General features: G+C 40.6%; 1 protein-coding gene across 1 annotated transcript in view; it reads left to right on the forward strand.

Moving 5' to 3' along the window:
• The window catches only part of ppm1bb (protein phosphatase, Mg2+/Mn2+ dependent, 1Bb), a 28,449-nt gene that overhangs the window by 5,876 nt on the left and 10,420 nt on the right, over positions 1-12,153 (forward strand). The window contains exon 2 of the mRNA XM_084740453.1: positions 9,542-10,384. Within this exon, the coding sequence (XP_084596579.1) occupies positions 9,554-10,384 (831 nt within the window). The 5' untranslated portion in view covers positions 9,542-9,553. The remainder of the gene's footprint in view (positions 1-9,541; positions 10,385-12,153) is intronic.

Genomic DNA, 12,153 nt, shown 5'->3' on the forward strand with positions numbered 1-12,153 from the left:
TAGCCTGGTAGCCACTCTGCTCACCTTCTCCAGTATATCAGATTGCGATAAGGTGCACAGGTGACCGGTATATGACATCACTTGGTGTTGGGCTTGCGCCCGGCTCGCCAGATACGGGAGGAGTTCAATAGCAGATAATCTTATCTGAGTCAGCAGTCACAGTGTAAAGACTGAGGAGCAGATGAAACACGGTGTCAGTGGGAGATTGAGACTGTCAACAAGCTTATTTTAGAGTTTGACAGGATCTTAAAGGCTGTGCTGTGAAGGAACTGTAGGCGTCACAAGGTGCTTTTAAAAAATATTGGAGCCCACATTGGGCCTCCATAACAGGAAGGAATTTGCACTCGTTCGAAAATTAACACTGTGAGAAGCCAAAAGAAGTGTTTCACAGTTTTCAGTGGAGTAAATCAGACTACAGCTTTCTCGTTTGCTTACTTAGATTATTCATTTATGACTGGAAGTACATGAACAAGAGGGCAATTAGAAGGCACTGAGCTCTAAAAATATACCTTTTTGCTTACAAGGGCTGCCCCTAACAGTCGATTAAATCATTACTGGATGTGAAGAGTCTTAATGCTTAATGTGAGATATGCATGCATAGAAGAGCCCTTTGTCTGTACTCTACCTTTATGTTGTCTTAAAGCTTACAGATACAGACAAAATGGACAATCTCCTTTGTCTTTGGGGTAACTTTTGACTCTGAGCGGTGGATGTGTTGCACATATATGCCAATGTAAAGCACACGTGGGTAGTGATGGTTAAAGGGATCATTGGCCAGCTACGTTTTTGAGATGAACTTGAGATGATCATGGTCCATGACATCTTTGGACCAATTGCAGCTACAAGCGATTGCCCAGGAACACAAGGAAGAAAGCTGGGATAAGAGCTAAGCTTGGACATAACAGAGCAAGCAAGAGACATGCGTTGTCAACCCATTTGTTTATGCACCGGCCAAAATTCTCCTTTCCAAGCTAAGTCTGCAACCATGGCTTTAACTAACAACTAGTCAACTAGAAATATCTTTGGTTGATGGCAGCCCCAGAAATAATCTTGGACTAGATGCTTTTGCATTTGCTTTTAATGTTAGTTCAGTCATATTAAATGCTGTACCTTCATTCTGGGGCCATGTTTTTTATACACATTTGAAATGAGCGCCATTTTTGTTTGCATGAACATATCAAAAACACAATGAGACAATCAAAGTGACACAATGGATGATACATACAGTAATATTTGATTATTCAGTGGATGGGAAATTAATCGGCAACATTTTGATATTAGATTTTTTTTTATTCAAAAATTAATTATTACAGTTTGTCATTCAAGAAAAAAATGGCGACTGTATTCTGGTTCAGACTTCCCAAATATGAAGTCTTGCTGCTTTTCTGTGTTGTAGACTGTTTTCTAAAAAATATCTTTAGGTTTCTAAGTTTTGGTTGGACATAACAAGACATTTGAAGTTGTTAACTTGGTGTGATGGACATTTTACACAATTTCATCAACTAACTGAATAATCGATAATTGTAATAATAATCGATAATAATCGTACTACTGCAGACTTTGAGAGATGTTGGTGTCCACATTTTGCATGAGAGCACGTGGTACCAGAGTGATTTCCATGGACGGGTATGATACAGGCGTTGTATGATTGTTCTTGGAAGCACTCTGCAGCAGATTAGTGCACAAAGGGAAGATGAAGAAATACATGGTCAATAAAGTGCGTTGAAGTGCTGCATGTTGGATCTGTGCACCTTTGTTCTGAGTGTAATAAAAGAAAATTTAAAATGGAGGCACAGCAGGGTCAGAGAGGAAGTATGATGAAGGTCACAGGAGTTCAGATAAAAAGACGAATATAAATACCCAACACTAAACAAATTTATGGTTTGGGAATACAATAGGAAGGTGTGGCTTTAGAAGTCCCAGGGTCATCCTCACTCACTATCCTTCAGTCCACTCTGGGTTGGTTAGATTAATGGTGCATTCAGGTGGTCTTCTTGAGCTTGTAATGGGGTATGTATGGGGAAATATCACACGATCATGTGATATTTATCAGGTATTTTCTTTCAGGTGGTCGTCAGTCATCCATCACTTGGACTGGACCAATGAAAAACCCACAGCAAAGTGTAAATGCTATAAGACAGATCTAATCTTGTGATTACTTAAATTAACTCAGAGTAGAATTTTTGCTAGTTGTCTATCATATGCTGAGGTGCAGTATAACATATTGTACTTTTTTGAGCCAACAACTTGACAAGAACTGGCTGAATTCTTCATTAATTTGTTCTCTGTGAGTCAAGACTATCTAATTTCGAGAAGAGACGCAGGTTCAGCTAAGAATTGAAGGATATGGCCCCTAATTTGGGTCAGTTTCACCAAAGTCTGACTCAGTGAATGTAGACTTTGGGTATATGCCTGCCATTAGTTACCATTTTCAAGATCCCTGTTGCTACAGGAAACAACAACAGAACCACCAAGCTAGCAACCTACACGCTGAAAATGCTTAGTTACCCTAACCTGGTTGCTAACAGTATGAATGTAAACAAGCTAGCAGCTCTTACCTTTTCTTTTGTGAGGATTTAGCCATTTTAATAACGAGTTTCCCCTGCCACTATTTTGCAGGGGCACTGTTGCTGCATCCCAGGGCTTTGTGTTGGCCAAGAGGATTGTGATTGGTTTAAGGAAATCAAAACAGGACTGAGTGTATTTTTCCACTATAGCTGAATGAGAATGAGAATGTGTGCAGCAAGACCTTTCTCTAGTCCTGACAAAGTGCTGCTGAGATAGGGCTGGCTATGCAAGACTAGTTTTACCAGGACATATCTCCGGTTGGATCTAGCACAATGCAGTATGTTTATTTTGCATATCTTGAGAGGTCATATTGTGGGATCATTCACATCTTTTGTGCTTGTGATTTTAAATAATTTCCTTGTAGTTCAGTGCCAAAGACGATTCTGCCAAGTCCATGAACTGTTTGTCAACCAGGCATGCACTCTCAATGACCATTTCATCACCACTCCATTATTCAGACTGATGTTGTTGTATTGTTGCCATTTTCTGTGAAGGAAAGACTATATATATTGTCCTAACCAGTAACTAGTGATGGATTTTTCAGCCCACTCTTAGATTATAGACAAATCTGGTGGCACATTAATGTGTTACTCTCTCGAGTGCCTTTCGTGGACCTGAACACATTTACACTGAGAGTGCACGTAGTCACCTCCTCCGACAGATGTATTTAGTCTGAGTGAATGTGGAGGTTATTCAAAGGACTAGTCTGATGTTGGTTAAGACACAGACTTTGGGAAAAATGAACATTGCTTCTACCTGACCATCTCAGTCTGGATGTGAAAGGGCTGTGTAGAGTAGCTAATCATCAATCAATTCAAATCATCATTAGTGAAAATCAGAAAGCTAGCAAAGGATCAAATGGGTGGCGGATGTTAGCCTCACGTAGCCAGATTTATTTGTCGGAGTTTGACGAAAGTAAAACTGATTTCATGGCTTCAGTTTTCCATTTTGCTCCAGAACCTCAGCTGTTGATGACCAACTAATGAAAAACATGAAAGACTGAAAAGATGTCTGTTAAAACTAAACTAAATGTGTCTTTTGTAGATTATAACCTTTATTTAAATGACATTTGATGAATATATTTTGAACATACAACCAGTTCAACATGGTCTGCTGGACACATGTCTTGATAAAAGAGCTTAAAAGATGAAATCTTTCATAGGCATTGCAGCTTTAAAGGCAGATATGCAAGAGAGAATTTGTTTACAATCAGTTGACATTGTGGTTGCATTAGCCTACAGGCAGCTACAATAACCTGCCTGACCTCGGTGATGTAGTATTAGCAGAAGGTAGCAGGATGACTAGGCCTAATGTTTGCAGCAGACTAGTTACATTAGCTAAATTATGATCTGCAGTTAGTCCTGCTGCCTCCCTGAGTCAGCTGTTTTCTCAAGTCTCTGCTGTCATGTCACAATGTAAACGAAACTTGAGCAGAGTTTCTGCCATAAAAGTTGCTAGACCCGGTGGAGGGGGTGAAAGACAGCTGAGTTAAGCAAAATTCGGAGGTGCGGTTTGTCACTAAAATGAGAATAGCTGGCCTGGTCTACCTTAAAGGTCAACTCCCATTAAGTGAGCCTTGGCCATCGTTGTGGCTAATTTTGGAGCTAACCCCCTTTACTTGCAAGCATTTTTCAATGTTTTAGTTTAAATCCCCAGTGTTTAAGCCTCATGGGCCGATGGGCTTAAAGTGTACTAGCAGAAACCATGCTGAAGATTAAAGAATCAAGCAACTAACAATTATTTTCATTTTTTATTAATATGTCCATCATTTTCTCACGTTATTGATTAGTTGTTTGATCTATAAAATGTCAGAAAATGGTAAAAAAAAAGAAAACAAAAACAAGTCGACTAGTAAGTCAAGCTTTGTCCTGATAACATGAGGAAAAATAGATGGACTAGCTAACATGGAAGCTAATATAGCTAACTCTTAATCAAGAATGGACAGCGTGTCATCATTACTCTGTCTGATCCTGCATGATAAACGTGCACCAGTAACTTGGTATGAGATATCTACTTTACTTCCCTCTTTATGGTCTCTTATTGGCTCAGCTGTTTTCCCAGCTGTAGCAACAGTTATTCATGAAAGCAACGCCAAGCCAATTTGTGACATTTTCTAAACATAAGACCTTTTGTTAACAAAAAGACAAAACCATTTGTTGCAGACGCTCTAACCCTCATACTGTAATTGAATCAGAATCAAGTAAATAACAACCCCAAGCTGTTGTGTCCCCAATTATCACATCATCTGGAGAGTCAGACATGAACCTACAGGGTGAGTCCCTGTCTATTACATACATATATATTGATGTGTTCACATGGACAGGGCTGGAAGCGGTGCGTTAGCCTGGCTTCCAGGATAGTATTAACTGTTCTGTGTGAATGTGCTTGCTCTCAGAGCAGCACTCATGCTCTCTGCAGCATTATGTAATCTCCGACCTTCCACTTCCCTCTTCGTAGCCAGTGGTTTTTGGCAGACATGTGCGTCTTCGCATGAGGGGGTGTTGGTTTCGACCTGTGGTTACAGCATGGGTGACAGGAGTTTTGAGGGGGTTAAGTGGTTGTGAGTTCCTGGTTTCAGTCTGATGTCTCAATGGAGATATTTTCTGGGGTTTTCTGTGCACGAGTGCGTGTGTGTGTGTTTTTGCCAGCAGTGTATTGTACCATTGTCAGCCAGAGAAATCTCATAGTATCTGCATGTGTTCTTGCAGTCTGCATGTCTCCTTTCAGGGTCTGGCTGCTGCAACGGCTTTAATGGATGGATGATGCAACTCCCCTTTCCTCTCTACCAGGCGGCTGTGTGTGTGTGTATATGTGAAAGAGAGACATAGAGAGGGGGATGTCGCTGAATGAAGCTTAGCCTGGATGTTTGCCCTGCAGGGTGGGTGGTTGCTAGGCAATGGCAGTGTGTTTGTTTTATTTTTAGAGAGAATCACTGCTGGTGAACATAACAGATTTCTCTTTCTCTCACACACATGTGAACGCGCTTTCTTACCATACATGAACATATACAGCAGGCTACGTCTGAGTGGCAGTAGCTGGTGGCTGATCGAGGGAATTCTGTTGATACAATCATGCAGCAGTAAAGCAATAGAAATGTGAATGGCGTGGCCCACTGCCCCACCCTGGACATGAAATCTAAACCGGCCTGGTGTATTTATAGAGCGTCTTTTTCTTGCACATAGACTATGACAGTGCACACATGCGCAGAGCCAGACGCAAACACACACACACACACGTTCCTCTGAAACCAGCTGTAGTCACTCCTTGCATGTACCAGCCTTTTTTGGGCACATGCCTGTCATGCCATGTGTGTACTCATGTAGGAGGTAATGCAGAGCGAGAAATCAATATGTTGGAAAAAACATGTGCTCGGAGGGCTTTCGATTTTTATTGATTTCAAGATCTCATGAGTGCTTCACCAGCCAAGCAGCACATACTGTAAAGTAGCTCCATACTGCAGTAGTTGCTGACATTTAGGTCAGAATTGATTCGTATGATGGGAAAGTATAGTGCAGGTCAGAAATGCCAGAGAAATGGCGTAAGGCGGTTGAGCATTTTAAGACCGTGGCCAGTGTAAGGACCCTGAGGTGCTGCTGGTGTCTTCAGGTACAGTTGCAAATAAATGAGGGGGCTGCAACAGTGACTTGATAAATTAATCACCAACTACTTTGATCAATTAATCTGTTCAATATTCTCTGATTCCCTCTTCTTCAATATGAATATTTTTGTTTCTTTACTCCTCTATGACAGTAAACTGAATATGTTTGGGTTGTGAGTAAAACAAGACATTTGGGGATGTCGTCTTAGGTGCTGGGTAACAAAGATCAACATTTTTCACCAATTTACATAAAAAAAAAACAACTTTTAATCAATTAATGGAGAAAAAAACGACTGATTAATAAACTATGAAAATAATCCTTAGGTGCAGCCCTAAAATGAATTACAAACAAAAATGCCTGACATGATGGCCATAACCCACTTTTTTTAATCATGAAGACATCACTGTGGCAGATTTTAGTACCTTTTCATTTCTTATAATAGAGTCAGGTAGAATATTTGGAGGGTCAGGCTTTTTAGGGCAGATACTGATCACAGATTTGATATAGATTACTTATTCTATACATGTTACTAGTGTTTCCATGTTAGTGGTCTTTAGGGCTGGGTATAGGTACCTTTATAAGATATTGACCAAAATAATGCAGTAACAAATAGTATAAACTTCTCCTGTCATAGGATACCTACATTCAATCCTTTTTGCATCCAGATCTAGAAAAAAATATATTATGGTTTTATTTTTTGTATGGTTTTGTTTGCAGTCAATCACTGCACACGTTTTATTTAATGCAACATGTGATTGCCCTGTGTCACATGACCAATCAGTGTTCTGCAGCGTTTTCACGTCAGTGTTTAATATTGGCTCAGCTCGCTTGGAACCTCAATGCCTGGTACTAAATAAAGTACCAGGTACTAAGCTGTAATGGAAAGTTTAAAAAAAAAAGTGAGGTGAATCAAGCCATGCCTTGCAGTGGAAATGTGGCTGTATTCATTTTATTCTACAGCCCCTTATATCTATCTGTGGAAAGGTTTCTCTCCCCTTTATCTTAGAGCAACTTGTATTATTAGACGGTGAAACAGCCCTTTGTGGCTGCCTCCATTAGCTCTGTTAGCTTGTAGCATGTTATTACAGACTCTCAGTGCTTATAATGGACCAAAGCAGCGCTCAGATTGACTTTAGATAGCAACATCATTCAGCAAGACACCACGTTGACCAATGCCGGGAGCCATAAAATTCCTCCTTACGATACTAAAACTGGTCTGATTGTAATTTATTGTCTCACCAGTACCTGAACCAACACACCCCCACCAACACAGCTCCTTGACTCTGAATGCCCACTAACAAAACAAAGAGGCTGTCTGCCTGCCTGAACTGACTGACTGACTGGGTTGGCATCCATATCCAGCCTTTGACAGTGGTTTGTGGTCAGACAGACTGCATGGTGGTCAGAATAGACATTTAATGGAAGCTTGAAGTAGAGGCAAAGACTGAAAAACTAACCCTCAAAGGCAGATTTCACTCCCATTCAGCTCTTGGCAGGTGAGCATCTTAGGCCCTGCTGATTCAGTAATGTCACACTCTATATTCTGCCAACAAGTTAAGTAATAGTATTAGTTACCTTGTGTTCAGCGTGAAAGAGGCTCTGTGCTCAAAGAAGCTTTAGAGCTGCAGTGTAATCCTCGACTCTGTGGTTCCTCCTCTGCTATCTTTGTCTTGTTGTCAGGATCTCTGGCTCTCACCATCCATTGAGTAATTAAAAGCGCTCTGTAATCACAGTATGAAGCAGCCTACTGAACTACTGACACCAAAAACTGCTGATTTACACAGGGATTTATAGTACCAAAGATATTATTATAGACAATAGAGCATCATGTGATCTTTTGTAGACCTGACAAACAGTCTTCCTTCACTCACATTTTCAATGCTTTAAACACTGAATTGAAAAATGACCTGTGCTCAGAGTTAGATGGGCAACAAAAGCTTATAATAAGACGTGAATGTAGCTGAAGTTTATTTATATAGCACCTGTCAAGAGCTGATGTCACAAAAACAGCTTCACAAAAACAAAAAAACAGCAAATATGAGACCAGGCAACAGCTGTAAGACATTAAAAGCAGACAACCTTCTAAAAACAAAAATACACCGAACCGGTTATGCAAAAGAAAGTTTAAACAAATGGGTATTGAGCTCATTTTTTTCAAGGTGTCAACAGTGTCCACAGATTGTAAGTCCAAAGGGAGAGAAGGAGCTATAACCCCAAACACAGTCTCCCTTTGTCTTGAGCCTGGAGTGAGGAACAACCAACAAACCTGATCAGTGGACATCAGATTCCTACTGGTGGTATATAGCTGCAGTACCTTCCTTCTCTCAGATTTTACTAATATTAACACAATAACTAATCACATTAAAAAAAATGTGAATGAGAACATATGAAACTTGTGATTCAGCGATATCACCCAGGCCTATCAGTAGATATAGATAATTATCGATCCTATAGGTTGTAACTGACGACATGTTGTGTGCATCCAAGCATGGAAGCAGCTGAGGTGTTAAAGTAAGTTCGTTGTGTTTGCAGTCTCACTTGGGAAGCTATTCCATCACACGCAACGCTGTTCTGATAGTTGTCCATCCATCCATCCATCCATATCTGGGGAGTCTGGTCACGGTGGCAACAGACTGAGCCTGACGTCCAGCGCCGTCCAGCTCCTCCACCTCAGCTTTCAATGCAAAGGAGCTGCAGTTCTACTCCGAGCCTCCTTCAAACATCTGAACCCCTCACCCTTTTGATAGTTGTTATCCGACTTGAAAATTTCTAAAAACTGTCCTGCTTTTACCTGCACTCATTTTGCATCCTGTCACCTCACGTGTTCCTGAAGCTGTTTGCTCTCTCATGTACATGCTGTATCTCATGTGTCGATGGGGCACCCAAACAACATTCTTTGTAAGCGTTGGTTATTTTTCATAAATTCATATAAAACAACAATTTTGACACAGGTCTCATAGATTTGACCGGAATTTTGAAAAAAAAAAACCAAACAAACACTTTTTTGAGTGATATTGCAATTGTGATATGATTTGCAATACTAGAGCGAATGATCATTTTACATTACTCTCATGTTCATTACAAAACATATTAAAATGAGTATGGTATGATTTTTTTTTCCACAAATCTGTACCAAACAAAAGTTTTCTTAAACCTGTAAAGTATGATTTGTAGGCCAGGACAATATTTAATTTATAATGGTATTCTGACACACATTTTACCTTTAACAAATATTGCACCCCTAATGACTTATGCTAATTTTGTGGCTTGTTTATGGTACAGTGGTGCATTAGAAAGAAAGTGGTTGACTTCTTTGTCCTTGCTGCTGATGGTGTAACAGTTCCATTTCTTCTCTTTTCTTGATTCATCTCCAGCTGTAGGCAGCAATGGGTGCATTCCTGGACAAGCCGAAGACGGAGAAGCATAGTGCCCATGGTGAAGGTAACGGACTGCACTATGGCCTGAGCTCCATGCAGGGCTGGCGGGTGGAGATGGAGGACGCCCACACAGCAGTGGTGGGCCTCCCCCATGGACTCGCCGACTGGTCCTTCTTTGCTGTCTACGATGGTCACGCGGGCTCCCGGGTGGCCAACTACTGCTCCGGCCACTTGCTGGAACACATCTTGTCAGGAGGGGCCGACTTCAGTTCAGGACCTGGCTCGGTGGAGGGCGTGAAAGATGGCATCCGCTCGGGCTTCCTGAACATTGATGAGTACATGCGCAGCTTCTCTGACCTGCGGCAGGGCCTGGACCGCAGCGGATCAACAGCTGTGTGTGTGTTGATCAGCCCCACCCATCTATACTTCATTAACTGCGGCGACTCGCGGGCCGTGCTGAGTCGAGACACCAAGGTGGGCTTCTCTACCCAGGACCACAAGCCCTGCAACCCCCGCGAAAAGGAGCGCATCCAGAACGCTGGCGGCTCGGTCATGATCCAGAGGGTAAACGGCTCCCTGGCTGTGTCCCGGGCCCTGGGGGACTACGACTACAAATGTGTGGATGGTAAGGGCCCCACGGAGCAGCTGGTGAGCCCCGAGCCTGAGGTGTGCGTGTTGGAGCGGGCGGCCGAAGGAGACGAGTTTGTGGTGCTGGCATGTGATGGAATCTGGGATGTCATGTCCAACGAGGAGCTGTGTGAGTTTGTCCGCTCGCGACTCCTGGTTTGCGATGACCTGGAGAAGGTCTGTAACTCAGTGGTGGACACCTGTCTGCACAAGGTAAGCTTTATTTTTCCTCATATGATGCACATTAGAGGTCAAAGTATTCAGATAGTTAACTGCTTTTAAACTTGTCTTTCATTTTACAGCTATGAACCATGACTTTAATTTAAATGCAAAATCCAACTTGAAAATTGAATAGTATTAAAATATATCAAAATTTTGGTTTGGTATGGATTGGTTTTCTTTCCCATACTGGTGCCTAAACAGTGCCAAAACTGATACTCTAAAAAAGAAGAAAATGACAGTCGGTGTCATTAAAGAACAGCTTTTTTCATTGCTAAGGCACGTTTGGCCATGAATTTATATTGACTGTGAACAGTTGAAAGTTAAACTAAATACATAAATAAATACAAAACACTCAACGTATTACACATTATACAAACAGAAAAATATATTTTGAGTTGATATTCTATAAACTTCACCTTCAGAATGTAGTAATTCTTAAGAAGAAATATAACAATACTACTACTACTGCTGCTGCTGCTGCTGCTGCTGCTGCTACTGCTACTACTAATAATAATAATGATAAAAATTAAACTTAATTTGTATAGCACCTTTCATTCAAGAAATTAAGCCCAAAGTGCTTTGCATCAAAGAAATTACATGCATCCTTCACATAAAAAGACAGAGAATGAACATCTAAACAGGAATGTAATGCTGCATTTAATGTAAAATGAGATGAAAACTAAACCCACATAAAAAAATAAGATACAAGATAAAATGAGAACAGAGTAGAATGCATTTTCACATGGATAAAACCCACCAGATAATACTAGTTAAAGTAAGATAAAAATTAGAAGGCATAACATAAGATGGAAAATAAAATCCACTGGTCCAGATGAAAATAAAGTATATAAAATTCATAAATTCAATGGAAATACAACAATGCAATATGTTTATATTTGCTAACCTGAGGAAAGGCTGCTGTCGTCATCATCGCTGTTGTTATTAGACACGTTGCACCCAGTGTTTTTGTATCTGTGCACCCCGTCTCCGAGGCCGGGGACGCCCACACTGCCAGCTGACGTGCTGATGTCCGATGTGTTGTATGGGATAGATTGCCATGAAAGGGATCATGCTGTTTTTTATTGATATCCCAGTGATACTGATTTGAATGTAACAAGTAAATCTCAACTAATCAAACTCGGTCATCTTGGATTGAGTGACACAGAAAAAGTTAATGCCATTTTCCTATGAAGCTCTTTCACTAATTTATTAATGAAGTGGGCTGTAATGAGAATTGAGAAGCATGTCAAATTTTCAAGAGCAAAAGCCTCCTATATTTTTCCTATTAAGAATAAAATATAAATATACAAAATAAAATCTGAATGTACTAAATACATTCTGTATGAATGCTGCAGTTTAACACAAATGATCTAATGTTAACTTAACATCTCACACTGAGAGATCAGATAAATCACGTAATGAATAATACATCATTGCTTTCAATTCTGTCCTGGCCTGTTGGCCTCTCAGCTATTGATCCAAGAAAAAGCAGGAATCACTCTTTGCCTCGGCTGAACCCGCCCACCGATCCACATCGTGGACTATTTCCCTCCATGTATCACTTAGTTTGTCTCTAGAGTGTAGGCCTATACTCTATCACCTATTCTCAATCTGTGAATAAAAATGCATAAAATGTCAGATATCAGATAATTGAACTTAAAAGTTTTGTGAATTGTTTGTAAGTGAATGGGATAGGCCTATGCTATGTATTTAAGAGATCAATTTATTTTGAGGTGGTACAGGGTAAAAAAAAGTTTGAG

The sequence above is a fragment of the Lutjanus erythropterus genome, chromosome 17 (genome assembly GCF_056507025.1).
Source record: "Lutjanus erythropterus isolate fLutEry1 chromosome 17, fLutEry1.hap2, whole genome shotgun sequence".
NCBI classification, from domain to species: Eukaryota; Metazoa; Chordata; class Actinopteri; order Lutjaniformes; family Lutjanidae; genus Lutjanus; species Lutjanus erythropterus.